Genomic DNA, 26,424 nt, shown 5'->3' with positions numbered 1-26,424 from the left:
AATAATAAAATATTAAAGAAATTTATAAATTAAAAATATTTAAAATTTTAGATTTTTCGGTTTGGTTCGAATTTTTTAGTTCGAATTTGAATTTTCGAATTTCGGTTCGATTCTGATTAATTTTTTTAAAAATTTTAGATTTTCAAATCGGTTCGAATTTGACAATATTCGAATCAAAATCCGAATGCTCATCCCTGTTTAGCTGCCACGTAGTGTCCCGACCACTCAAAAACATACCACAAAACACTGACTAACAATAAATATGGGCCCAATCTATTATTATTATTATTATTATTATTATATCATAGTATCAAAGATATTTCTTCAATTTTGGAACCCAGATAACAACAAATAACCTCAACACTTTACTCAATTCCCTATCACAGACAAATTTAGTTACAACAATCTTTTTATAATATAGCATTAAAATACATACATCAAAAAAAAATAATAATAATATAATAACATCCTTGGGAAATAGAAATAAAAATAATAATAATATAAATTGACAATTCTAAACAAAATCGATGTATGTAGTAATAATCTGCAAGCAACACAACAGATATTTCCCGCCCTGGCTGCCACGTCATCCCCAAATCAACGGATAGGATCACACCACGTCATCTAAAATCATTCAAAAAGTCGTCTAAGTCAAACTCGCCGAATTCCCCGGCGCCGCCGCTCCACGGCGTTCCGGCGAGCGGCAAACTCACCGCCGTCCAGTCAAACTCGCCGCCGATCAGATCATCGAACAGCGTCTCCGTCGTCTCGCCGTAGCAGAGCACCGACTTCGGAGACGACAGGGCGGCGGCCCCGCCGCCGTCCGACGCCGGAAAATTGATCACCGCCGCCGGACCCTTCAGCCGGACCGCCTCCCTGTCATAGGCAGCGGCGGCCTCCTCGGCAGTGTCGTAGGTCCCGATCCAGACCCGTTTTCCCCGGGTCGGGTCGCGGATCTCCGCCGCCCATCTCCCCCAGGGCCGCTGCCTCACGCCGCGGAACTTTCCCCGGCGGTCTGAGCTCCGTCCCTTCTTCCTGCCCTCCGATCGGTTCCCGATCAGACACGCCGGCGCCGGCGCCGGCGAGGTGAACTTGATCTCCTCCACGTGCCTCCTGACCCTCTGCACGAAGAAGCCGTTATCATCGTCGTCGGAATCGGTGGCGTCGGCGTCGGTGAGGACTATTCTGACAATTTTCCGGTGGTCGGCGGATTTCCGATGGGGAGTGATTTTGTCGGTGGTGATCACGTGCTCGGTGAATTTGACACGTGCCGGCGGTTCCGCCATGGACGCCGCAGCTCAATTGATAATATAAACCACAACAAATTAATAATACTAGAAATTAATTAAACTGTGTAAATATTTTGTTTTGGAGAGAGAGAGTAGAGAGAGAGAGTGGCAAATTATGTTAAGATGGGGTGGAGTGAGAAGCAATGAGTTGATTTGAAGAGCGAGAGTGAGTGTAGAATATGACATGGAAGTAGCAGAAGCACTACTCACTAGTCACTACTTCCTCTACTGTTGACTTGTTTACAAGTATGTGCGACTATTGATTGATGAGTATGGAACAAAAATTGGTTTAAGTTTGATATGGAAAATAATGTTTAATGGGATATTTTGTGAGAGAAAAAAATATATTTTATTTGAAAAATGCAAAGTTTAAATAGTAAAATTTGAAAAAATTATGTTAAAGAAATATACCCTTATTTATTTGAGGTTTTGTAATAAATTAAAAAATAATAGTACTATCTTCCGTCCGACTCTAATGTCTCATTTACGTTTTGCGACGTAGTACAAATTAAAAAAAATTTGCAAGTCTTATAATACTAATTGAATAATATTTGTACAAAAAAAATTATACAAATATAAGAATATTTTTAATATTAATTACAATTACGCAAAAGGTAAATAAGGCGGACAGATAAAGTATTCTCTATGTCCTAGTAAAGATGAATCTTTTTGTTAGAATACAGTATGTTAGGCAATGTAGATTAATAAGTTATTAATAATAAGTTATGATATTATTTTATTATTTTTTATATGAGTAGTGATGTTGGTATTTTAAATATTTTTATAATTATATTTTAATAAAGTATATGTAATATTATTTTGTAAATAATACTCCCTCTGTTCTACCACAATTGACATTATTTTCATTTTTGTCTGTCCCGTAACAATTGACACATTTTTATATTTGGTAAAAATAAGGGTGTGTTTGTTTGGGGGATTGGATTAGATTTCTACTATTCATCCCATTTTTTTCTCCAAAAACATCAAATAAAACACTTATTTTTCATTTTATATATTATACTAAAAATTAATTTTATATTTAAAACATCACATCAACACTTATTTATATCACATCATACAACTATTCAAATTCAAAATTTTTACTGCTCAAATCCCAACTCAAAATCCAAACCCCCAAACAAACACACTCCAAATCTAAACATATTTAATAAATATAAATCAACTTAGTTAACTACATAACATATAGTAACATCATAAAAGACATAGGACCCACTCAAAACTCCTTTATTTTTATATCTATCCTCAAAAAAATAAATATTTTTTAATCTATATTTAAAACTATACATTTTTTATAAAATTGATTTATGTTAATTATAAATAAACAAAAATATTTTTTTATTTACTTGTATTATAGAAAATTTATTCTCTACAAAATGATATGCATATTATATATATTTTTAATTACTATATAATTTTTAAATATTTAAACATATATTTTAATTTTTTTTAATCATGTATATTAAATTTACTTTCAAACAATAAATATTATTAATTATATAAAAATAATATCATAATTAATTATTATTAACTAATTAAACATCTTTACCTTAAATACTGTGTCCTTAATCAAATGATTCAATTTTTCGGAACGAAGGGAGTATAATTTTATATAATACAAATGAATAAAAATATATTTATTTATTTATAATTAACTTAAAACCAATTTAATAAAAAATGAAAAGTTTTAAATATAGATAAAAGTTTTTGTTTATTTTTTGAGTAGTCATACTTGTAATAATTTAAAAATTTAATTAAATTTATTTATATTTGTTAAGTATATTTACAATATATAAATTTATTAAAAATAGAAAATCAAATTTCCTAAGATAGAGAAAAAATGAAAATGCCATATGTGGCGGGATGGAGGGAGTAGTATTTTATTAGTTAGTAGAAGTACGTAAGAGGTCTTACCTTTTCATCTTTTGACTCTCTGTATATAATTGTATTTGTAGTCATATATTTGTAATGTAAATAAAAGTTAAAAATATTTTTATACCAGTGTCTATAATTATTTTTATTAAAAAAATAATATTTTTTGTAAAACGGACAACAATAATAAAAAGATACTTTGAATTGAGACGAAAAATATATATAATTTTTTTAATAAATAATTTTATTATTATTATTTTAACAAATAATACTCCATCCAATCCACTTTCTGTATTCATGTTACTGAGAAATTTAAAATTAGTGATCTCCAGTAAGACTTTTCGTGAGATGATTGAATACGAAAATTTAGAATAAAAATAATTAGTAAATAATTAAAAATATATTAGTAAAGATAATTATCCTATAATATAAATAATTTGTAGATTAAGATTAAAATAACTAATTAGTCTAATTAAAATAAAAAAATTAAAAATTAAAAATAAAAAATAAAAAATGAGACTAAGGTATGTAATTATTTTTCAAAAAATGAAAAATAACATGAGATGTGAGACGAACAAAAATAGCAGCATAAACACAATAAGTAGAACAAAGGGACTAATTAATTTAATATTTTTTTACTTACTCAATTATCTTTCTATCACCCATTTAATAAGATTTTCATAATATTTCATTTTTTACTTATCTTATTTAATATTAAATTGTTATTATATATTAATTTTCATGCCCGAATGAACTTATATAATTTTAGCCGATGGAGGATAGAAAATATTGAATAAACTCGTTTACCCTATTGAATCTTTCAACATGCAAAAAAAAAAAAATAAAAAATGATAATAATAATAATAAATCGATATTGTATTAAAATTTTGATATAGTAAAAATTTGATATAACATATATATATATATATATTTATATTTATGTTGTATTGATAATTTGATATACTAAATCATTCATATCATATTGGTATATAATGTTTCATATTGAGCAAAAAAATAATTTCATAATTTTAAGAAAATTGGTACACTGAATACCTAATACAAAATAGTATATAATCTCTCTGTGTCGAGCAAGAAAGAACATATATTTATTTTAGATTGTCCAATTACAAATATTCATATTTTATCATCAAATAATTATTTTTATATAAAAAAGAACAGAGGCAAAATTGTCTTTATAACTATTTCAACTACCGACCACAGTTAAAATATTACTTCCTCTGTCCAATTTCTATTATTCTAAAGTATATTTGCACGGTTTTTTAGGTGATTGTCTTTTTGTTATGAATGGACAAATTTGCCCTTAAATGTATGGTAGAGATTAAAAGAATAAATGAATGAAGGGTAAAAATGTAAAATTTGTGTTTAAAAAAAAGAAATAGGACAATAGTTGTTGGACGTTCCAAATAGAAAAGTAGGACATTAGTTTGTGGACGGAGGGAGTATTATTTTTTAAATTTTGAGTTAAAAGTAAATGTATACTTTACCGCTGAACGGAGTGAATATTTTGGTACATACGAAAACAATTTTAGATTACGATATATACAAAGAATATCGAATTATATACCAAAAAAGTTTGGTACATATCATATTATATTGGAATTTTGATATTCTCATTATTTTTTTGGCAAGGTATATAACTAATGTTTTGAAAAATTTTTGGTCCAACCATAAATAAAAAAAATAAATGGTTCAAAAGTATATTTTTAAATAAATAAAAATTTTAATACAATATCATACTATAATAGGATAATATATTTTTTCTGCCCATAAAAGTATTTTAATTTACTATTTCAACTTGTCATAAGAAATGTGTTTATACCATATTTAATGAAAACTTTTGTTTTTATTTTCATTTTATTTTATTTTATACTCTTCCGGTCGCACTCTCGAATCTACCTTTTTAGATTTTTATAGTAAATTAAGATTTATTAGTATTTTATTAGTTAATAAAAGTGTATAAAATAATTTGAAATTTTTATCTTTTATCTTTTATATATAAATTAATATTTGTATAATAATATATTTATAATTTATATAAAAAAATAAAATATTTTGGTATTTATATGTGATTATTTTTTATAATAGATATTTATTAATAAGATATATAAAAAATCTATAAAAATAATATTTTTAATTGAAACGAAAATATTTTTTATTTTTAAAAAAATCTATTTATACTATTGTTGCTAACAGACCTTACATATTTTTTACACCCACTCTACTTTAGTCTAAAAATTATACTATTATTAATCTAATAAAAATTTTAACTAATTTTACTTTTATAAAAGTATTAAAATATTACTCGATCCGTTCAACTTAATGTATTTTATACTATTTTTTCGTGTACCCCGCTCAAAAGTATATTAGTGTTTTATTATAGTACAAATAATTTATAAATACTAAGAAAAAATTGCAATGGATATCGCTACTAATTACTCTCTCCGTCCCACATAATTTGTCTCTATTTTCTATTTTCGTCCGTCCCACATAACTTGTCATTTTTATTTTTGGAAATATAATTATGCAGTTTAATCTCATTTTAAATTTTAAATTTTATAATTTTCTTAATTTTAGTTAAACTATTTACTTATCTTAATCTTAATCTATAATTATTTTTACTAAATAATAATTATTTTTACTAATACACTTCTTAATTATATACTAATTATACTTTACCTAAATTCCCGTGTCTACACTAATACATCCGTATTACATGGGACGGAGGGAGTATCATTTTTGCAAAATATATTCAATATGTATCACTTTTTTGCAATTTTGGTCCTCTGACCACATGTCAATTTCAAAACGGATACAATCCCACGCGCGTGGAGTGAGATTTGCTACGGATGACAAAAATCGCAAAAATATGACATGTGAGATATATTTTGTCAGAATAACAATTAAAAGATATGAGTGGTACTTAAACGATAAAAAAATATAAATCCATTTTTAAACTAAAATTTTGAGAAAGTTCACACAGTTCATCCAAAATAATCAAACAAATCAACCAACGATATTATTTTGTCCAGTCAATGTCATTTCGGGCCCCAAAAGTCTTAAACACTAAAAAAATGTACATCCACTTTTGGACTTAGAATTACACGAAACTCGCACGGTTAATTTGAAATGACCAAACGAACCAACCAACAATATTTTTTTGTCAACCCAAAGTTATTTAAAGCCCCCCAAAACTCCAAACACTAAAAAAATGTACACCCATTTTCAGACATAGAATTATACAAAACTTACACGGTCAATTTGAAACGACCAAACAAACCAACCAATGATATTATTTTGTTCATCCAAAGTCATTTAGAGCACTAAAAATCATAAACGTTATAAAAACGTAAAATCATTTTTAGACTTGGAATTGAAGGATATTCGTCATCCGAAACCACCAAACAAACCAATTAGAGATATTGTTGTGTCCATCTGATATTGTTTAGGGCTCTAAAAATCCTATATACAAAAAAAAAAAAAAAAAAAAAAACCGGACGTATCGGGATTGTAGACTGACCCCGCAGGTCAACGCGAGTTCTTTTAGTGCGCTCATGTTCTCACTCATGTGCACTGTGATAGACTTCAAGGAGATCATCCATCCTCAAATTACTTTAGCACAAACACGCTCAACTCTAAAGTTCTTTCAGTAGAGCTTCCGAAAAAAAATATGTGCATTGTTGATACAAGTAGTCTATTCAATCAATTTAACCTCTAATCAATTTCAAATGACCTAATATCAGCTCATCCATACTGGAGTTGATCAAGTAACGACACAACTTGGAAGGTATTACAGTATGGTTCATCTGAAACGACTAAACAATTCGAACATTTTTTTTTAATCCAAGGTCATTTGAGCCCTAAAAACCTTAAGCGCTTGTAAGCGCTAAAAAAAATAAATCAATTTTTATATAAAGAATTGAATGAAATTCGTACCGTTCATCCGAAACGAGCATACGAACTAATAAGTGAAACTTTTTGTTAGTTTGAAATTGTTTAGAATTCAAAAAAGTCAAAACACTAAAAGAACATAAGCTAATTTTTGGATTCGGAATTAGATAATTATTAATATTGTATATTAATTATTATTATGAAAAAATATATCCCACATGTGTTTATTTTTTGCGATTTTTGCCCTCTAGCTACGCATCAAGTTTATGACGGTGTCGGTGCGTGTGAAATTGTGCTGCAGAAGATACAAATCGCGAAAAAGTGACACATATAGAATATATTATATCATGGACAATTAAAAGACAAGAATAATAATTGGTCATAATTACGAAATATTTAATGCAATTATTCTTAAATACTAAAATACCTCTAATTTTACAAAAATATTAATTTATTTTATACTCATAAAGAATAAATATCAAATTTACATACATTTCTATTAATTATTAAAATATTATATTTAATTTATTAAAAAAAATAAATAGAAAAGGATATTACTCATAATTGACGAATTCGTGGGTTCAATTCCTACTGGATGCACAATTGAGTTGAGTTGAGTTGAGTTGAGTTGAGTTGAGTTGAGTTTGTTAGATAATTTATTAGCGAAATCTGAGATGTGACGAAAATCAAATCAGTAATAACAATAACAAGATTGAATATCTGATTCGAGTAAATCCTGAAATTGAATATAGGATGCGAAATCAAATTCGAGCATCGTGTAACACGCGATTTCCTTGAAGCGAATTCGCTCATCCACCGATCGCCTCTTAAGATAGAACAAATTATCAACGGAATAACATATTCCGCCAACCGAATTAGGAAATTTTTAGAATGAGAGATTTTGCAGAGATAAAAAAAAAATGATATAATATTCGAGAGAGAGATTTTTCGTGTGTTTTACAAGAAGGAGGATATATATTTTTTGTTTTTTCAGATTATTTTGTATCTAATCATACAAAGAGAAAAAATCTTTCAACTTCTGGACGTTGCATTCAGTTGCAACAAATTATTTTATCTTATTATTTATTTATTTTTTAAATTTAAATAAATTAATCAAATAAAATATAATACAAAATTATTTATTTCTTTTTTACATATTTAATTAAATAGCCAAGAAAGTTGAGACTGATGAGATATTTATATTAATTATCATGCCAAAAGGTTACGAGCACAAGTAAAAAGAAGGAATAGTGAATCCTTGTTGTCAAATGGAAGACAGTGAGGGAGTTTACTGAGGAATAGTGCAATATAATTTTTGGTGTTGCACTGTAAAAATATCAATTATGATGTTCTTTTTATTTTTTTTTAATTGTCACAAATTGTAAATTGGTCCCTACAATGACAAATTTGTAATATTTTATATTTTAATTGTGTATATTTATATTTTTTTAATATAAAAAATTATTTAAAATAATATATAAAATAGAATATTTAGAGAATATTCAAATTGAAAATAAAGTTGTGGGTCGGAGCTAAATGATTATAACAACTGTATTTTTAGAGTTATAACTGCATAAATAAAATTGTCTGAAATGGCATAATTGCTTACTGAAATATTCGTCTCTGACTGTGGGCCGTCGATTAGGCCGCCAACTTACAACCTCAGATATTCCTTTTGTTTCTTTTTCGGCTAAGTATATGGATCATGCATTACACGTGCCTTAATTAATAATCTAGATATAAATATTTCATACAGATTCGATTATATTCTCTCCTACCAAAAGAATTTTGACACAATTTTTAATTAATATAATTTTATATTAATTGATTATAAATTATTTGTGTATAAAATAAGAATATTGTGAAAAATATAGTGATTGTATTAATAAGAAAAGGAAAAAGTATCAATAAAGTTAGAAAAAAATAAATGAAATGTATTTTAATTTAAAATTAAATAAATTTACTGTGCCAAACCAAAATAAATGGTAGATAGAAGAGTACATTTGAACCGATTTCTAGCTCCGATGAGCATATGGTTTCAGAAACGGTTTTTCTAACCAATTGTAAATTGCATTTTCAATCGACAATAGGCCTCGTTCTAGGAAATGTGGGACTTGGGTTTGCACTAACCCAACACCATCGGGAAACTTTCGACACAAGGCTCCGCAGGTCATGAGGGTAGGTCAACTCAACACTAGTATGATTCTGCATGGTTTTATTTTTGGATATCATCCACAACTTCCGATGTGGGACTTGGGTTTGCACCCCAACAAGGCACATCCGCAAGTCACGAGGGTGAGTCAACTCAACACTAGTATAATATTGTCCGCTTTGGGCTGAGCCGCACGGATTTATTTTTGGATATCCTCCAAAAAGCCTCATTCTAGCGGAGTTCACTTAGGACTAATAAAGTGTGAAATTTTCTTCACAACTTCCGAGGTGAGATTTGGATTTGCACCCCCAACAATATCATCCAGAAATCATCCATGATGCAATAACCGATTCTAACTGCTCCACCAATCTTCTATAAATACCATATCTGAATCAGACAAATTTTCATCTTGAATCACATGCAAATTCTTGAGGAATTTATTGCGAATCACAGCTTCATTTTCTGCGCAATTTTATTTTCCTCGTATCCTTTTGTTGTAATAGCTTAGGAATTCATTTCCCAGGATAGAAAAATCAACTTCAAATTTTATATCTAAAATTTACTATTTATTGTTAAATTTCTAAGTTTAACCGTATGATTTTTTATTTGGAAGCAAAATCAAAAGCTACATTTTGGAGAAATACATCCTTTTCAAATTATGAACAAATTGTGATATTTTATGGTAATGATCAAACAACTGTAAAAAAATATTGATATTCAACTGAGACCGATATTAGAAAACACAAATATTTAATTAGTGAAAATGACTTGGACAATCTTATTTTTCAAAATAGGGTGAATTTATATACTTTGATGTCTTTTTCTACTAACGCTTTAGAAAATTTGTCAATCAACGAAACCATTCTATAAATTTCCTCTCAAAGAAAACTCAAGAATAAAGTTAATGAAATCACGAAATATTAATATTATTGAAAAGAAAGTGAATAAAAAATTTGAGGGAATATATATATATATATGTATTTGAATAAAATATTAAACTTAGATACATGATTTTCTGATGAAATACTCATATCAATAGTGAATGTGTACTAGTAAGTTATTATGAATATGTATTTTATCCTTTCATTTTTTTTTTTTCAATCTTTTTTACTCACACATGCGCACACTATGCATCCGACCGGGATTTGTCCCAATTCAACCACACACACATTCATCGAGATCGAATTCAGGACCTAGCCTCAAGCAAGGGAATTAGCAATTTTATTCCATTTGATTACTTATGTTTATATGGTAGAGTTTGACTGTTTATTTTTAATAGTAAATACACTTAATATCATCTTTATATATTTTATCTTGATGTGAACCTTGATCATGTATATATCATAAGTAGTTCCAATTGTAATTGTTACGTACGAATTTTATAAAATTGATTTTACTTACATTTTGTCCACAATTGCATGAACAGTTCATGGTTTCACGAAATTGGAATTAAAACCTAACTTTTTAAAATTTGATTTCACTTATGGTTTGTACATATTGTTATATTTTGAATTGAAATCGTTTTTTTAGAATTATTGATTTGGTACTGTCCAAACATGTTTACCCATAGTTTGTTATCTAGAATTTGTATTATAATTTTCAAGTTAAATAATTATTAAAAGCGATATTTTTATACGACGGCGGTTACTATAGATGACCATTATCATGTTGATAAGTAATCCATCGGATTATGTTTTAATGGAATAGTGGAGATTGAGGATGAGGGTAAAATTGCAATATGAATTGGCTATTGAAATTCCTCTCTTGGGCAAAAACTACATGATATTTTCTGTGAAATTTGTTTTATCTCCTTTATTACAATTTAATTACTAAAAATTTGTAATTTGAGGACAAAAAATAAATATGAAAGTCAATATAGAGCTTTAATTTAGAAATATCAAAAAACTATATTTTAAATGTATTTTGTTAGCAGTCATATGATCTTTTTTTAATAATGAAAAAAAATAAATACATATGATCTTAGTGATATGTATTGTATTTTTTAATGACCGAATCATGTGTTCTTTATTGATATATTTTGTTCTCGTTTTCATCGCACAATGTGCTCTAACAAAAATCAAATTTCAAAAAAATTAATATTGTACTTTGCAAAAACAATGAATTAAGGGGGTTCATGGATTTTTTTTGTGGGATTAGGATTTTACAGTAGAATTTATATGTGATGTGATTTATTATATTTAGGATTTGGAATCCCATATTATGTTTGGTTGGTAAAATGTGGTGGGATTTATATTTCGTGGATTTGAATTTTTTATATTCTAAATGACATAATTGTCCTCTTATGAATTTTATTTATTTTGACAAATTAAACATCTAATTCATTATTAATATAAATTGAAAAGATATCAATAATTTTATAGGATGACAATAGATTCGCGTAAACTCGAGACCCGACCGAGCCCGACCTATTTATTTGAAGTTGAGTCCAATTATTTAAGTATTAGGCCTGAATCCAGATCATGATCAGGGTAATATAATAATAATATATCAACCATATATATCAAAAAATAATTTCGAATAATATAATTATATTAAAAATATTTTTTGAGTTTAACGTATTCATTATTTTATTATAATATTTTTCTAATAAAATACATAGATTTTAATATACATTGGATCCGGTACATGTGTAATTTTAAATTAAAATTTAAGAATTGTAAAAAAAATTGATTTTTCGGATCCATCAAGTCTTACCGGGTATAGTCTCGGTCGGATCTAGTATAATCGGATCCAATTTGAATCTCGGATTTAACAATATATATTTGGGATGAATATCAGTTCCAACTGAACCCGACTTATGGCCGTCCCTATAATTTTATAATTCAAATAAAATTTATAATAAATAATAATTTAAACAATGAATTTATTAATTTATTTAAAAAATATTATACAAAAATAATATAAATTTAATTAAGTATATAATTCAAATAATAATTAATGTTAAAATTATTTAATTTTTTATATAAATATAATACTATTATTTTTTTATAAGAGGATATAAATGTAAAAATTAAAATTTCCTAAATGAGATTTAAAAGTAACAGGGGTATCTCCATTACAAAAAAATCTCTTATTTGTAGGATTTTAGACCCCTTTTTTAAATCCCATCATTTTAAATTCCACCTTCTTTTTCTTAACCAAACATGGATTTCATAGGATTTTAAAATCCAAATACCATGGAATCCCATCAAATCCTTAAACCAAAGAGCCCCTAAATATTTTTTTTTGTCAGAAAGATGAATTAAGTCGGTGTGAATTATTCCCCCCACCCGTGCATCTCATCCCATCTCATTACGCTTGATTTTTTTCTATAATACTTCTCTATTTTCACTGCGAAAAAATTGTATTTTACGCACCGAAAGATTACTCACGGCATTACTCACAAAATTTTATCCGTGAATAATTTGTTACTATATACCTTGTAAGTAATTTCTCACTAGAAAAATTCATGAATAATTCCGTAAGTAAATTATTCACAACATTACTCATGTTCTGTCCCTGATAAATTTGCTCACATAATTATTCATACACTTCGTCAGTAAGTAAATTTACTTACAAAACAAATTATGTGAGTAATTCCATGAGTAAAACTCAACAAAACTCTCATATTTGTGACAAAATATTCCATGAGTAATTCAGTGAGTAAATTACTCACAGAATTTTTCCTATTGCGATTTTATGTTTCAGACAATAATTTTTGTGAGTAATTTTTCTGATCCCCAAAAATTATATTTTGATTTATCCATACCTGTCCCAAATGATATATTTCGGCATCACATCCAAACCAAAAAGTAAATTATACCAAGTCAAATATCTAATAAACAAAATACGATCAAATCACACGATATTTATAAACATAGTTCCGTAATCGATGGATATCATAAAAAACCGTATATTTTAAAATAGTAGAATACGTAAATTATTAAAGTTCAAATACTTAGTACAAAAATCAACAAACATGTGGCGCACCAGATTCGCCATTGAGGTCGCGGCGGTCTGGTCAGGCAATCATCCTCTCGAGCTGTTGATTGTCAAGGCATAATTTTTGAAATGATCAAATCGTTCCTCCAAGCGCGCTAGCCGACCGTTAGTCCTAGATGCGCTTCTTATATGCCTGACAATTCACCAGATCATAATACTTAGCTACGAATTCCCATAAAAAATAAAAATTAAATACATCTAAATCCCAATTCACGTTTCAACAGAAGCTATATGAACAACTGCAAGAGACAACATAGCTGCCACTACCAACAACGTATTCCACAGCAGAATCACAACTAGGAGTAGGACACCACTTAATCTGTAAGAAGCATGAACTAGTAATCAACACATTGGATAATAGATTCAGTCTACAGGGTAGAAATAAAGAAACCAAGCAACACAAACACTGTTAGGCATCTTTCAACTTCTAAAACTTGGCCCAAATACAGATATGAAACCAATAAATGCTAGCAACTGATTTGTATTTCATTTACAGAAATAAAAGTCCAATTTGGTAACAGGTAACATACCTAAGCAATCAAGGAAAGGAAAGGTCAAAATCACAAAACATCAAAACAATGATGAAGATAATAAGTATAGAGAGACAAAAAAAAAGCATGAAAGTAATTTCACAATTTAAACAATATTGAGTATAAGAGAATGAAACTGTTTCTACCAAATTTCTAAAGATCACATATCAATCACCTTAAGAACAATTTGATATTGCATGGCTGCTGGTATAAACTTCACATAAATAAATGAGAGATAAGCCTTAAAGCATGCTGAAGAAATATCAAAGTAAACAATATATTAAAATTTGCCGGCGACAATTATCACAAACTAAAGTCATCCCCAGTGCATAGCCAAAGAAATCCTATTTCAATAAGGTAGATAAACCAGAGTGTATAATAATTAGTAACAAAACAAGTATAGGACATAATGAACAAGAACAGAGATGTTAACTTCAAACACAATTAAACATGAATACCATAAAGAACAATCTCATGTAAGTGATAAGTGAAATAAAAACTACCCAAGTGGGTACTTTGCTGCTTGGTTGGTGCCATAGATACTCTGAGATTCTTAGAAACCATTAAATTAAATACTAAGAATAGCAGTACTTGCTGGAAAAGCTTACATATATAGATACAAACAGTACTTGCTAGAAAAGCTTACATATATAGATACAAATTACTGTCAGTAAAAAAAAAGGTAACAAATAGATCATTTCAATGGGAATGCTAACACTCTTGACATAAATTTTAGAGGTTATCATCTGTGTAGGAAGGAAAGAAGAAATAAACAAATCAATACTGACTCACTTTGTCATGAGGTTTTGCAAATTTGAATCATTGGCAATTTGTATTTTTTACAATTTTAACCATATTAATAGTGCTCAAATTAAGCATAAACATCTCCAATGCAAGGTCAGAAATTGTGTTCTAAATATGAAATCTCTCTTCCCATAGTCATGCATTCAAACAACTAGAGCAAGAAACTAAACTAGTTAGCTTTCTTTTTCAGGAATTCCAAAATATCTAGCAAGAAGAGAGATAACAAATGTAGTGTAAGGTAGAGACTTGAGAACTTTCATACAGAAGTAACAAAAACTTACTTTTTAGAAGCAAACAGCTTCTCAAGTGAAACTTTATTACAAAGATCTATCTGCAGATGACAAAAAAGGAACTAAAAATGAGCTTCAAAACATCTTCATGGAGAAAAATAAAAACTACAATGCTTACTACAAGATACAAACACATCATAACTTAAATGAAACATTTTCACTTTAAACAAGCAAAGTAAGTAACGAATATGTAAATAGATAAAAAAACAGGACAAGCATGCTAAGGAATTTAAAGAAACTTATTATATAGATTACATACTCTTCAGTTCATAGTAAAAGGGAATGAGAAAACAATGAATCACTAAAACAAATTACAGAAACTTACTATATGTAAACTACGAAGCAAACTGGTGTGTTGATCAGCTATAGAAGTGATTCGAGGCTCCATTTAGTGCATTCAAGTACTCCATATTAGTTTAGGATATACTAATCGAATATCGAATATTGAAGTTTTGAACCATGAATGTCATTAGCAGCAGCCAATTTTTTTCGAAAAATACAACATTAATAAGGACCAACAAACAAACTAATAGTGCCTTAAATCAGATAACTTCACACATCCGTATAAGCCATCATTTAGATCTTTAAAGATAGAGATTTACCTAGAAGAAGTTGCCGCCGTTGTGGAAGTCGCAGCCGTTGTGGAAAAGGAAAAGGGGCAGGGTTTTTCACCAATTGACCAGATTGTGTGTCGCCGTGGTTGTGGAAAAGGAAAACGGGTAGGATTTTATTTTTTTAGTAATTACTCACGAAAATTTAATTTTATGAGTAATACCGCAAGTGAATTTCAAAATTTTTTTTTTTTAATGAATTATTCACAAATGAAATTGCGTCAGTAATTCCGTCTGTATTATGTGAGTAATTATTCAGGGAATAGATTATGTGAGTAATTCGGTAAATATTCATCTGCAATTACTCACAGAATCAATTCCGTGAGTATTTTTCGTAAATAAATTGTAAATTTTTTGTAGTGTTTACATATTTTCTTTCTCTTTTGGTGCAATATAATTACCGAAAATTATTGTAAATTGAGAAGAAAAAATGATACAGAAATCGGTTTGAAATTTCGATTTTTCAGAAGAGTTCGCATTAATTCAAATGTTTGAAAGTCCATTCACCGTTGGAAATTATGTTTTTATATATTTTTTGTTAACATTCATATGCTCTGACATGGGAACTCGCTGGGTAAACCTCCGGTCGATCATAATATCTTGCAAACTAGGTCTGACAAGGTAAGTTACGCTAAACGAACCATGTGTGACAGGTAAACATGGATGCGTCGGAGTTTAAATCCATGACCTCACGGTTCACAAGTTCATATGCTCTTAGTGATGTATATTGTCCGTGACATATATTGGGTTCAAATTGTAACTGAATTGCAATAAATTAATTTTATATTGCTGCATAAATAATGAACCAAATATCTCCTTTTCTATTTTGCAAAACAATGAATTAAATCGCGGACATGAAAGTTGTACTAAAAAGCATAATTCTAATCATTTTAACATATAAAATTATAAAGTATTTTAGAATTAAAGTTTCAACCCCTACACCATCAAGTTATCTCTTACGGAATTGAAATATTTATTTAATTAATAGCATTAATGATAACGTTGTAAAAATAAAATCTTTATATAATATTTTAAATAAAAAAAATTAAGTATTGATTAATAGCACCAAAAAATAATGTTTAGATTTTTATTATTAATAATAAAAAACAATATATATGTATTTTTTTCAAAAGAATAGTATAAGTACTAATTATATCAAATCACATAAATTAAAACTACTATTACAAAATCCAAACAAAACAATTACACTTACAACTAGTATTAGAATTAACAATAACATTAGAACGTACCACTGATCTATCCTATCCCATAGCGTATTTTTGCGTCCAGCTGCGTGCAGTAGCCTCATATTTGGCTGTGTCTGTTTTATACATATGTGCGATCTCCGGGACCAGAGGATCATCCGGGTTCGGATCCGTCAACAACGAGCAAATGGACAGCAGCACCTAATCCAATCGAATCAAATTGAATTGAATCAAATGATCATATATCGTATCGTAAATTTTCAGTTATTTTAAGCCAACACAAGAAAAACCATATATAGTTTGTACGGAGATAATTCATTCATTCTAAAACTTCCAAGATGGAATTCCACAATGTTGGTAATCACTGACAATATATATATATATGATAATGGTTACAATGTTGAGTTAAAAAAAATCAGTACCGTGCTGATTTTCTCAGACAACATTGTTCTGTTCAAAACTTCATAAAGTACTATTCAATAGTTCAGATAACAGCGATTGGAAGTCCAAATAACATATATTATATTCAAAAACTGATTTTCTGGACTCTTTGATCGGTACTTTCGGAAATTTTTATGAATGTTTTATGAACTCTTGAATTGATATTATTTGGAAACTAATAACACAATATAAAGTATAATATATAGAGCACCAAACTCACTTCCTTAAAGCACTTGTATAGAATACAATATGAACATAAACATAGTTATATAGAACACTAAACATACTTCTCTAAGCATCAACTTAAAAAATAAATAAATAGCATAGACTCTTAATTCATAAAGGACAGTGTTATCTATACTAAAGATTGATGCTATCTGGACATTCAATCTGTACCCAAAAAAAAGTTGGTTAATATATTGTATCTTTCGTAAAATAATTTATGAAAACTGAAAAATTGTATTATATTAATTATAGGTAATAAAAAAAAAATTGATAGAATCAAATCTAAATCTAAATCTATTAAATCTAAAATTAAATATTTAAAATATTCCAACATCTTCTTCAAGTTCAAATGGTGTAATATAAACCAACTTGAGTTTGCAATGAGAGATAGAAAATGACATAACCATAATCGTCCATCGTGCCAGAGTTAGAAGCAGTGTCCTTAATTGAATTAGAATGGGAAACACGGAACTTTCACTAGAGTCGAAAGCTACGGAACTCTCAAGCCAAAAAATATGAAACTGAAAAACACGGAAGTCTCACAAGAGTTGGAAAACACGGAATTGAAAAATATGAACTCTCACTAGAGCCGGAAAATATAGATTTGAAAAATACGAAACTCTCACCAAAGCCGATAAACACGGAACTGGAAAAAAAAACCGAACTTTCACCAGAGCCATAAAATACGAAATTCTCACCAGAACCCAAAAATACAAAACTAGAAAATGACAGGACTCTCACCGGAGTCGAAAATACAAAACTCTCACCGAAGTTGGGAAAACGAAGGGACTCTCAATGTAATCGGAAACAGCTCTTTGTACTAAATCATAATAAACGATCAAATGTCAAACTCAGACGAAAATTCAAAATCAAAAGACCAATAACGGTAGCAAAATAAAATCTACTCAAATGATAAAACCAACCACACCATGATATCGAAAATCAAAGTAGGAGGCATCGGCTGGAAAATGGCAGACAGAGATGGTCAGATGCGCTGCCATGCATGACTGGAAGACAGCGGCGGAAAAGCGATTTCCGTCGCAATTTGCGTCGGCGGCGCGTAAGCCGAGGATGCGCAGCGGACGGGCATCGAAATTTTGGGGTTCGGCCGGCGATGACAAGGCAGATCCAATGGTGCCGGCGGTATTAACCGAATCACAACGGTTGACGACGAACAGTGACGGCTGCTAGGGTTTCAACAATAATTTACGGAAGCTGAAAAATTAAAAACTATAGCAAAATTTTCAAATTTGCAAAAATCTCCAGGTACATTCCAAATTAAATGCATCCAGAGAAACGTAGATTAGTAGGTTGTGTTTACTCCGAGAGAAAACTAGACTCCCATAAAATGCAAAAATATTTTATGAAAACTGAAAATATTAATTATAAAAATAAGAAGTATAAAATAAGCATATCTCAACAGAAACCATATGTATATCTAGATGTACATAATACCTTGGATATTGTCAATGCAGGGCTCCACTGCTCCTTGAGGATATCAAGGCAGATGCTTCCATTGCTATTGATGTTAGGATGGAACACTTTTGTTTTAAATGAAACCTGGAACGTCCAAAACCAATCTAAATAAATACTTAAACAAAAATTTAAATTAATTTCAAACCACACGAACCCCTTTCCTTGTAGAATAATATTGCGCAATCAATTAAGTATAGATTTAACAAATAAACATTTTCCAAAGTACAATTTGTAGAAGGCATGGCATCATAAATATAATGCAAAGTGATTCAATTGGGATGTGTTTGCTTTCTGAAATTCAATTATAATATATATTATTTTAAATATATATAATATAATTAATAATAAATTAACTTTTAAGGAAAACCAAAATAGTATTTTAATGTTTATAATACTCCGTAACTTAGGCTATGTTTTTCCGGTATTTGCACAGTAATCAACCCAAAATTGGACTGGAGCGGTTTGGGGGACAAACGTTAACGGCTGTCAGCGTCTGTTTTTTTTCTTTTCTTTTTTTTTTTTAATTATAAATATAAAAAATTATAATAATTATAATTTAATAAAATATATGCAATATATATATGTCATATCGTAGAGAATAAATTTTTTTATAATAAAAATAAATAAAAATATAGAAATATACATGTATATATAATATAAATTTATAATCAAATTATACATATTAATACACTTTATATTATTATATTTATTACCATCAAATCAATACACATCAAAACTCTCTAAATTCAACCCAAATCTAAACACAAAAGAAGCATATAAAGTCAAACTGACCTCAAAGTTCAAATAAAAACTAAATTCAAACCCAAATTTTCCTAAAATCCCTATAAAGAAACACACCCTTAATATTATTTGATCATACCTACAAAAAAAATATAAAATTAATAATCATTCATTATGCTACTATTATGTCTTATTTACTTTATTATAATCGAGTATAATAATAATAATAATAATAATAATAATAATAATAATAATAATAATAATAATACATAGTAAATATAATCATATTTGATAAAATAATATAATTCAAATCTTTTGTTGATCAAGTAAAATCAATAGGTGTTAATTTAACCTAATTAATATGTATATATATATATATAATAAAGATAGACAATATATACTACACATAATAATATATTTTTAACTGAACATATATTCTGATATAACACGACATATGATGTGTTCTATGATGTGCTACCTAGAAACATATGTTATTTATCTTTATTATATATATTGATTTGGTCAAATAAACATACATATGCTCGACTAAACACCTAAAGTCGGAACCACAAGAACACAATATTATATAGTCTTCTCTCTGGATAAGTATACATTTTTTGCTATTTTTTAGTGTTTAAGAAAAAAAATATCTATTTTCTTTTTACTAAGAATAGACTTCAATACATATTACAAATACTCTTATATTTATAATTATTTACATAAATATCTATGGCAATAATTTTACACATCATATAAGTAAAATAACTTTTACATACAAAACTATCAGTAACTTACATCGGTCCGATTTTAAGGGTCACATTTACTTTTTGTTTTTGTTTGATTTTTCAATATTATTTATTATATCAAAACGCAGTACAAAAGAAAAATAACAAAATACTTCTATTAGTGACTTATAATATTAATATAATGACATTTATAAATATATATACAAATATAAGAATAATTTTTAATATTTAATACAATTACGCAAAAAGTAAATATTTATTTATTAACTACAATTAAAATATAATTTTTATTAAACTTTATGTTAAAGTAAATATATTACTCCCTCCGTCCCATAAGTAAGTATCCATTTGCTTTATGAACGTAATTTTAGAAATATCAGTATTATATTGGGATATAGTAGGAATAAAGTAGAAATGACTAAAATAATCTTATTAGTATGTGTGATATAAAAGTAATGACATTTGTGTAATATATTGTAAGTTGTAAGGGTATCTGTAATATTAGGTAGACAGTACAGTTACTAAAAAAAGAAATGAATACTTTATTATTAAACTAACTAAAATAGAAAAATAGATACTTTGTTATGGGATAGAACGGACGAAGTATTATATAATGGAGGGAGTATGTAATTTAGAAGCATAAAAAGAAAAGAGTAATGAAATGAAATGAATGAATAAATGATACATACCTTGGGGGGTTTAAAAGGGTAATCAGGGGGGAAATATATTGAAACTAAAAATACACCTCCAGCATATGGACTGTCAGAAGGACCCATGATTGTCGCCTGCCAGTAAAACATATCTTCTCCAACCGGACCTAATAAAATTAAATTAAATTACATTATTATTCTTATTATTATTATTATTATTATTATTATTATGTAATTTAAACAAAAATGATAACTTATTTAGTTAATAGGAAATTGATTATTATTATTATTATTAATTTCTAGATTCAAAAGCTTCAAATAAGTTGCTCTGTGAATGGATACATAGATAATGGAAAATGAACTATTAGAATTAACAACTGTTGCGAATTTCAATCAATGGAACACAAAACAATCCAAATCAAACCAAGCATTCATCACAAAATTAAACAAAAAAAAAAAAATCATAATCCAATTCTAGAAAATTTCTTAAGAATCAATCACCATGGCAACATAAATCGAAGAAATATATATACCGGCGCTGCACGACGTCGGAGGATCCTTCTGCAAGTCCTTGAGCTCCTTCAGTATCCTCTTCGACGCCATTAATTAAAGCTCGCTTTATATTCAACGTGAAAAACCAAAACCCTAAGCCATAAAAATTCGACAAAATCATGAACAAATTAAACAAAAACACCATCCATCCGAACAATAAATAACCAAATCCTTTCACCAAAATTAAAATCGCATCGGAGCATCTATTCAAAGGACCGAGAAACAGCAAAAGAGAGGGAAGTGCGTACCTGATTAAACGCGGAGAAGGAGATGAGAATTCGGAAGGAGAGAAGATAGGGAAGGAGAGAGCGATATATGGAAAGAGGTATTTGATACCTTTCTATCAAAATAGATATATATATTAAAAATAGTTTGCGTTTGCGGGGCGCCACACAATATTCTGGAAAGTTCGTCGTAACGGCCAACGGCGTACAATCAACGCTTTCATCACATTACGTTAAAACCCAATTTCATATTAAAGCCCACCGCTTCCCATACCATCATTTTATTTTTAATTAATAACTTTGGATGTGTTCTCTTGGGAGTTTGGATTTTGATTTAGAATTTTGAATTGTAAAAATTTTAAATTGTAATAGTTGTATGATGTGATATAAATAGACGTTGATGTGAAAAAATAAATAATATGTGTTTGATTTGATTTTTAAGATTTGGATAAAATTATACTCTCTCCGTCCTTAACAATCTATCAATTTTTCTATTTTCGTCCGTCTCATAACAAAGAATCAATTTTCTTTTTAAGTAACTGTACTGTCTATTTAACATTACAAATATTCTTCCAATTTACAATATATTATACAAATGTCATTACTTTTATATCATACAATACTAAGAAAGGCAATTTAGTATTTTTATTTCTACTATATTCCAATATAATAATAATATTTCTAAAATTTCGTACAAAAAGTAAATAAATATATAAATATGGGACGGAGGAAGTATAATAATTAATATCTCGCGTGTTCTCGATTGAAATTATGTTTATTTGTGCTTTTATTTTTATTTCACTATCAGACATTTGTCAATTTGCCTTTGAAAATTTGTTTGGAATTTAAACAGTTTTAAGGTAATTTTTTTAACTTTTGATTTTGCTTTAAAATCGATACGTAGAAAAAAAAAAAAAAAAAAAAAGCTCGTTGCCTTTCAAACTAAGCTTCGGAGTTTCCGAAATTATCTTAAATAGCCATGGAGTTTTTGAGATTATTTAAGAAACTTCATAATTTCCGAAGCTATTTTCGAATTACTTTATTGGGTTCAATAGTTTCAGAACTTCAGAAGCTGTTGAACCCACAAACCATATTCCGGAACAATGATTGAATCACTTCAAATATTTATTATTATTATTATTATTATTATTATTATTATTAATTACTAAAAATAATACACATTCGTCTCAAAACTATAGTTTTATTTGAGTTGGATACGAGATTTAAGGAATATTGATATTAAATTGATAATTGTAAAAAAGTATGAGTAAAAAATTTATTTACCCTTGTGAGTGTATTAGTGTAAAAAATAGTGTTATTTGTGTAATAATAATAAAAATATAGGAATAATTTTACGGTGATATGAGTATTTATGGAAATAAAACTATTATTTTAGAACGGACAAAAGTGATAAACAAAATTATTGTATTAATACGGAGGAGTATTGCATTCAAATTCTAGAAGCGTTTTATGAAATAAAATTCCATTGCCCATTTATCATGCATATTAAATATTTATTAAAACTTATATACAAAAACTTAGACCACACAAAATTTATACACAACTGTCATTTATACACAACTGTCATTCACCACAAACAGTTAAAATATCAAAGTTCATCCTTTCTTCTATAATATAATATCCTGATCAACTATACACAATACAATAAATTATCCTTAGACTAAAAACAAGGACAACATCAAATATCATAATATCGTAATATAACAAAATATATCACTAAATGTGTTAGAAATTTTGGAGAAAAATAATGGGATTGTGTTATTGATATCAAATGAAGGAGTCTATATATAAGCAAATATAAAATAGACTCGATAGACTCAAATCTAAGTAATCTAATCTATGAATAAGATCAAATTTAGACATAAATCTATTAAATCTAAAACTGAATATCTAAAATATTTCAACATCCCTTCAAACTCAAGTGGTATAACAGAAACCAACTTGAGTTTGAAAAGAAATTTGAATATATACGCAAAACGAAAATATAAATAAAATTAGTAGTTGACTCTACATCCACCGGAGCAAAAAACGAGATGACTCTCCACCGGAGCCAACTCTACCAGAGCCGAAAATGAAATTACTCCACCGGAGCCGAAAACGAGATGACTCCACCGGAGCCTAAAACGACATGACATGACTCAACCGGAGCCTAAAACGACATGACATGACTCCACCGAAGCCGAAATGAGATGACTCCACCGGAGCCGAAAACGAGATGACTCCACCGGAGTCGAAAAACGAGATGACTCTCCATCGGAGCCGAAAACGACATGACTCCACCGAAGCCGAACACGAGATGACTCTCCACCGGAGCCGAAAATGAGATGACTCCACCGGAGTCGAAAAAGAGATGACTCCACCGGAGCCGAAAACGACGTGACTCCACCGGAGCCGCCGAAAATGACATGGTTTCACCGGAGCAAAAAACGAGATGACTCCACCGGAGCCGAAAACCACATGACTCCATTGGAGCCGAAAACCACATAACTCCACCGGAAGCGAAAACGAGATGACTCCACTGGAGCCGAAAACGAGATGACTCCACCGGAGCCGAAAAACGAGATGACTCTCCACCGGAGTCGAAAACCATATGACTACCGGAGCCGAAAACAAACAAATCGCAAACATTGGACAGATCAGATCTCATGCAGGCAACAGACAAGCAGCGGATAGATGGCAGATCATAGACAGACTTCCGGCAACAAATAAGCAACGAAAGATGGCAGATCGCGCGCAGGCAACAGACAGGCAACAACAAATGGCATATCGCACGCAGCAACAGATGGCAGATCGCACGCAGTAACAGACAGACAATAGACATATGGCAAATCGTTTCAGATCGCTCGTAAGCAACAGACAAGCAGCGAAGATTTCAGATTGCACATAGGCAATAGACAAGCAGCGGACAGATGACAGATCAGATACGAAACGAGACAGATTTGCAAAAAGACAACTTGCAAAAGCATGATCTCAAAATCACAAGACCTTCGGGTACAATCCAGGTTAAATGTACCCGGAGAAACACGGGTTGGTAGGCTATATCTACGGCATGAGAAAAATAGGGTTTGATACCATGTTAGAAATTTTGGGGAAAAATAATGAGATTATTTTATTGATATCAAAAGAAGGAGCTTATATATAGACAATACAAAATAGACTCGATAGACTCAAATATAAGTAATATAATCTATGAATAAGATCAAATTTAGACATAAATCTATTAAATATAAAATTGAATATCTAAAATATCTCAACAAAATGGTATCGCTTACCAAAGACCATCAGTTCAAAATGCAAGTTCTTAGTCATTGTAAAAATTTTATTGTATAGTTTGGGGTAAACTGTTTTTTTTTAGTCCTGTAACTGGACCCCCTTATCATTTTAGTCCCGTAAGTGGAATATGTCGCAAACTAGTTTCATAAGTGAAAATTTTTCGTTATTTTAGTTCTCCGGCACCGGAGACGCCCGCGTGGCTCGCCGAAGGCCACGTGTCTGCCAGGTCAACGACACTTGGCGGACACGGGGATTTTATATTTTATAATTTTTTTTATTTTATTTCTTTTTTTTAATTTTTTTATTTGTTCTAATGTTAAAAAAAATTAAAATAATTAAAACAATTAAAAAAAATGAAAAATAAAATAAAATTCACGAGTTCGCCAGGTGTCACTAACCTGGCGGGACACCGGGCGGACACGTGGCTTCCGGCAAGCCACGCGGGCGTCTCCGGTGCCGAATGACTAAAACAACGAAATTTTTTCACTTATAAAATTAGTTTGCGACAGGCTCCAATTACGAGACAAAAATGATAAGAAAGTCCAATTACGGGACTAAAAAAACAGGTTACCCAATCATTGAACACAGAAAGGGGTACGATATCATTTGAGTCTATGTTGTTGTCATCGTTATTTGTGTTATTATATATATACATCATCAACTCCATTATTATCCCATTGATAATTCCAGCCACATAATTTTTATTTGTTAGGCATATTTGGTCAGTAGAAAAGGCCTTGATTGACAAAAAGTGGAAATAAAAAGCCCCATGTTAAAAGTTTTTTCTATCAAAAATTTCGAAATGAATTATTATAGGTTTGACCCAACTCAATCAAATGAAATATTACAATTTCGGAGCTTTCGACTTACGCTAAACTAGATTCCACAGGCAAGTCACGTTAAGACGAATCAAGTGTAGCAGGTGACCTGAGCCGTCGGGGGTTTGAATCCATGACTTCACAGTCACAAATCTAACACCACACCATCAGGCCATCCCTTCCGGGGCTAACATTTGTTGCTTATTAAATGGACGAAAATGTGCTTATCCAATGTAGATTATGTGATGAGTTTATGAATATTATATGCTGCTTTCATATTTTCAAAATATATAATATACATCGTTATATTTAGGTATTTACTATGTGTGTACATTTATTGTCTAAAGGCAAAACCATACGGGAGACAATAACCCCTTAATAAAAATAAATTATAATATATTTTGTATTACTATTATATAAAAAATTATAATACTTATATAATAGAAAAAATATAATTCAAAACAAAATAAAATAAAAATGAAAATTTATAATATTTATATAATAGAAAAAATATAATCCAAAACAAAATAAAATAAAAATCCGCCGTGCAACACTTTCAAAAATATTTTGTATAA

General features: G+C 29.2%; 2 protein-coding genes across 4 annotated transcripts; both read right to left on the bottom strand.

Moving 5' to 3' along the window:
• Positions 1-342: 342 nt before the first annotated feature.
• LOC127253736 (pathogenesis-related genes transcriptional activator PTI6-like) lies at positions 343-1,521 on the bottom strand. Its single transcript, XM_051278477.1, has one exon. The coding sequence runs from the start codon at positions 1,284-1,286 to the stop codon at positions 621-623; it is 666 nt and encodes a 221-aa protein (XP_051134434.1). The 5' UTR covers positions 1,287-1,521; the 3' UTR covers positions 343-620.
• An 11,572-nt stretch (positions 1,522-13,093) lies between these two features.
• On the bottom strand, positions 13,094-21,867 carry LOC127253837 (ubiquitin-conjugating enzyme E2-17 kDa-like). 3 transcript variants are annotated; one of them, XR_007839345.1, is made up of 7 exons: positions 21,762-21,867; positions 21,495-21,606; positions 21,001-21,128; positions 18,804-18,908; positions 16,728-16,883; positions 14,858-14,907; positions 13,094-13,375 (listed from the first exon to the last, which is right to left on the bottom strand). XR_007839345.1 is itself a non-coding variant. In XM_051278619.1 (6 exons), exons 2-5 carry the CDS (start codon positions 21,562-21,564, stop codon positions 16,740-16,742), a joined length of 447 nt encoding a protein of 148 aa, XP_051134576.1. In that variant the 5' UTR covers positions 21,565-21,606; positions 21,762-21,867; the 3' UTR covers positions 13,095-13,375; positions 16,728-16,739. The 3 variants fall into 3 exon arrangements, 2 of the variants coding, with proteins under 2 accessions (XP_051134576.1, XP_051134575.1); XM_051278619.1 differs by lacking the exon at positions 14,858-14,907 and having other exon boundaries at positions 13,095-13,375; XM_051278618.1 differs by lacking the exons at positions 13,094-13,375; positions 14,858-14,907 and having other exon boundaries at positions 16,527-16,883.
• Positions 21,868-26,424: the final 4,557 nt, after the last annotated feature.

Source organism: Andrographis paniculata, unplaced genomic scaffold, assembly GCF_009805555.1.
Source record: "Andrographis paniculata isolate CXL003 unplaced genomic scaffold, ASM980555v1 Contig51END, whole genome shotgun sequence".
Classification (NCBI taxonomy): domain Eukaryota; kingdom Viridiplantae; phylum Streptophyta; class Magnoliopsida; order Lamiales; family Acanthaceae; genus Andrographis; species Andrographis paniculata.
The sequence above is the reverse complement of the archived record's forward strand: the minus strand, read 5'-3'. Positions and strand labels throughout refer to the sequence as shown.

Coding starts and splice junctions, on each gene's coding strand:
- LOC127253736 (XM_051278477.1), bottom strand. CDS start 1,286: ATGGCGGAACCGCCGGCACGTGTCAAATTCACCGAGCACGTGATCACC.
- LOC127253837 (XM_051278619.1), bottom strand. CDS start 21,564: ATGGCGTCGAAGAGGATACTGAAGGAGCTCAAGGACTTGCAGAAGGAT. Junction 21,129..21,494: donor TCCGACGTCGTGCAGCGCCG/GTATATATATTT, acceptor TAATTTTATTAG/GTCCGGTTGGAGAAGATATG. Junction 18,909..21,000: donor ACCCTTTTAAACCCCCCAAG/GTATGTATCATT, acceptor TGGACGTTCCAG/GTTTCATTTAAAACAAAAGT.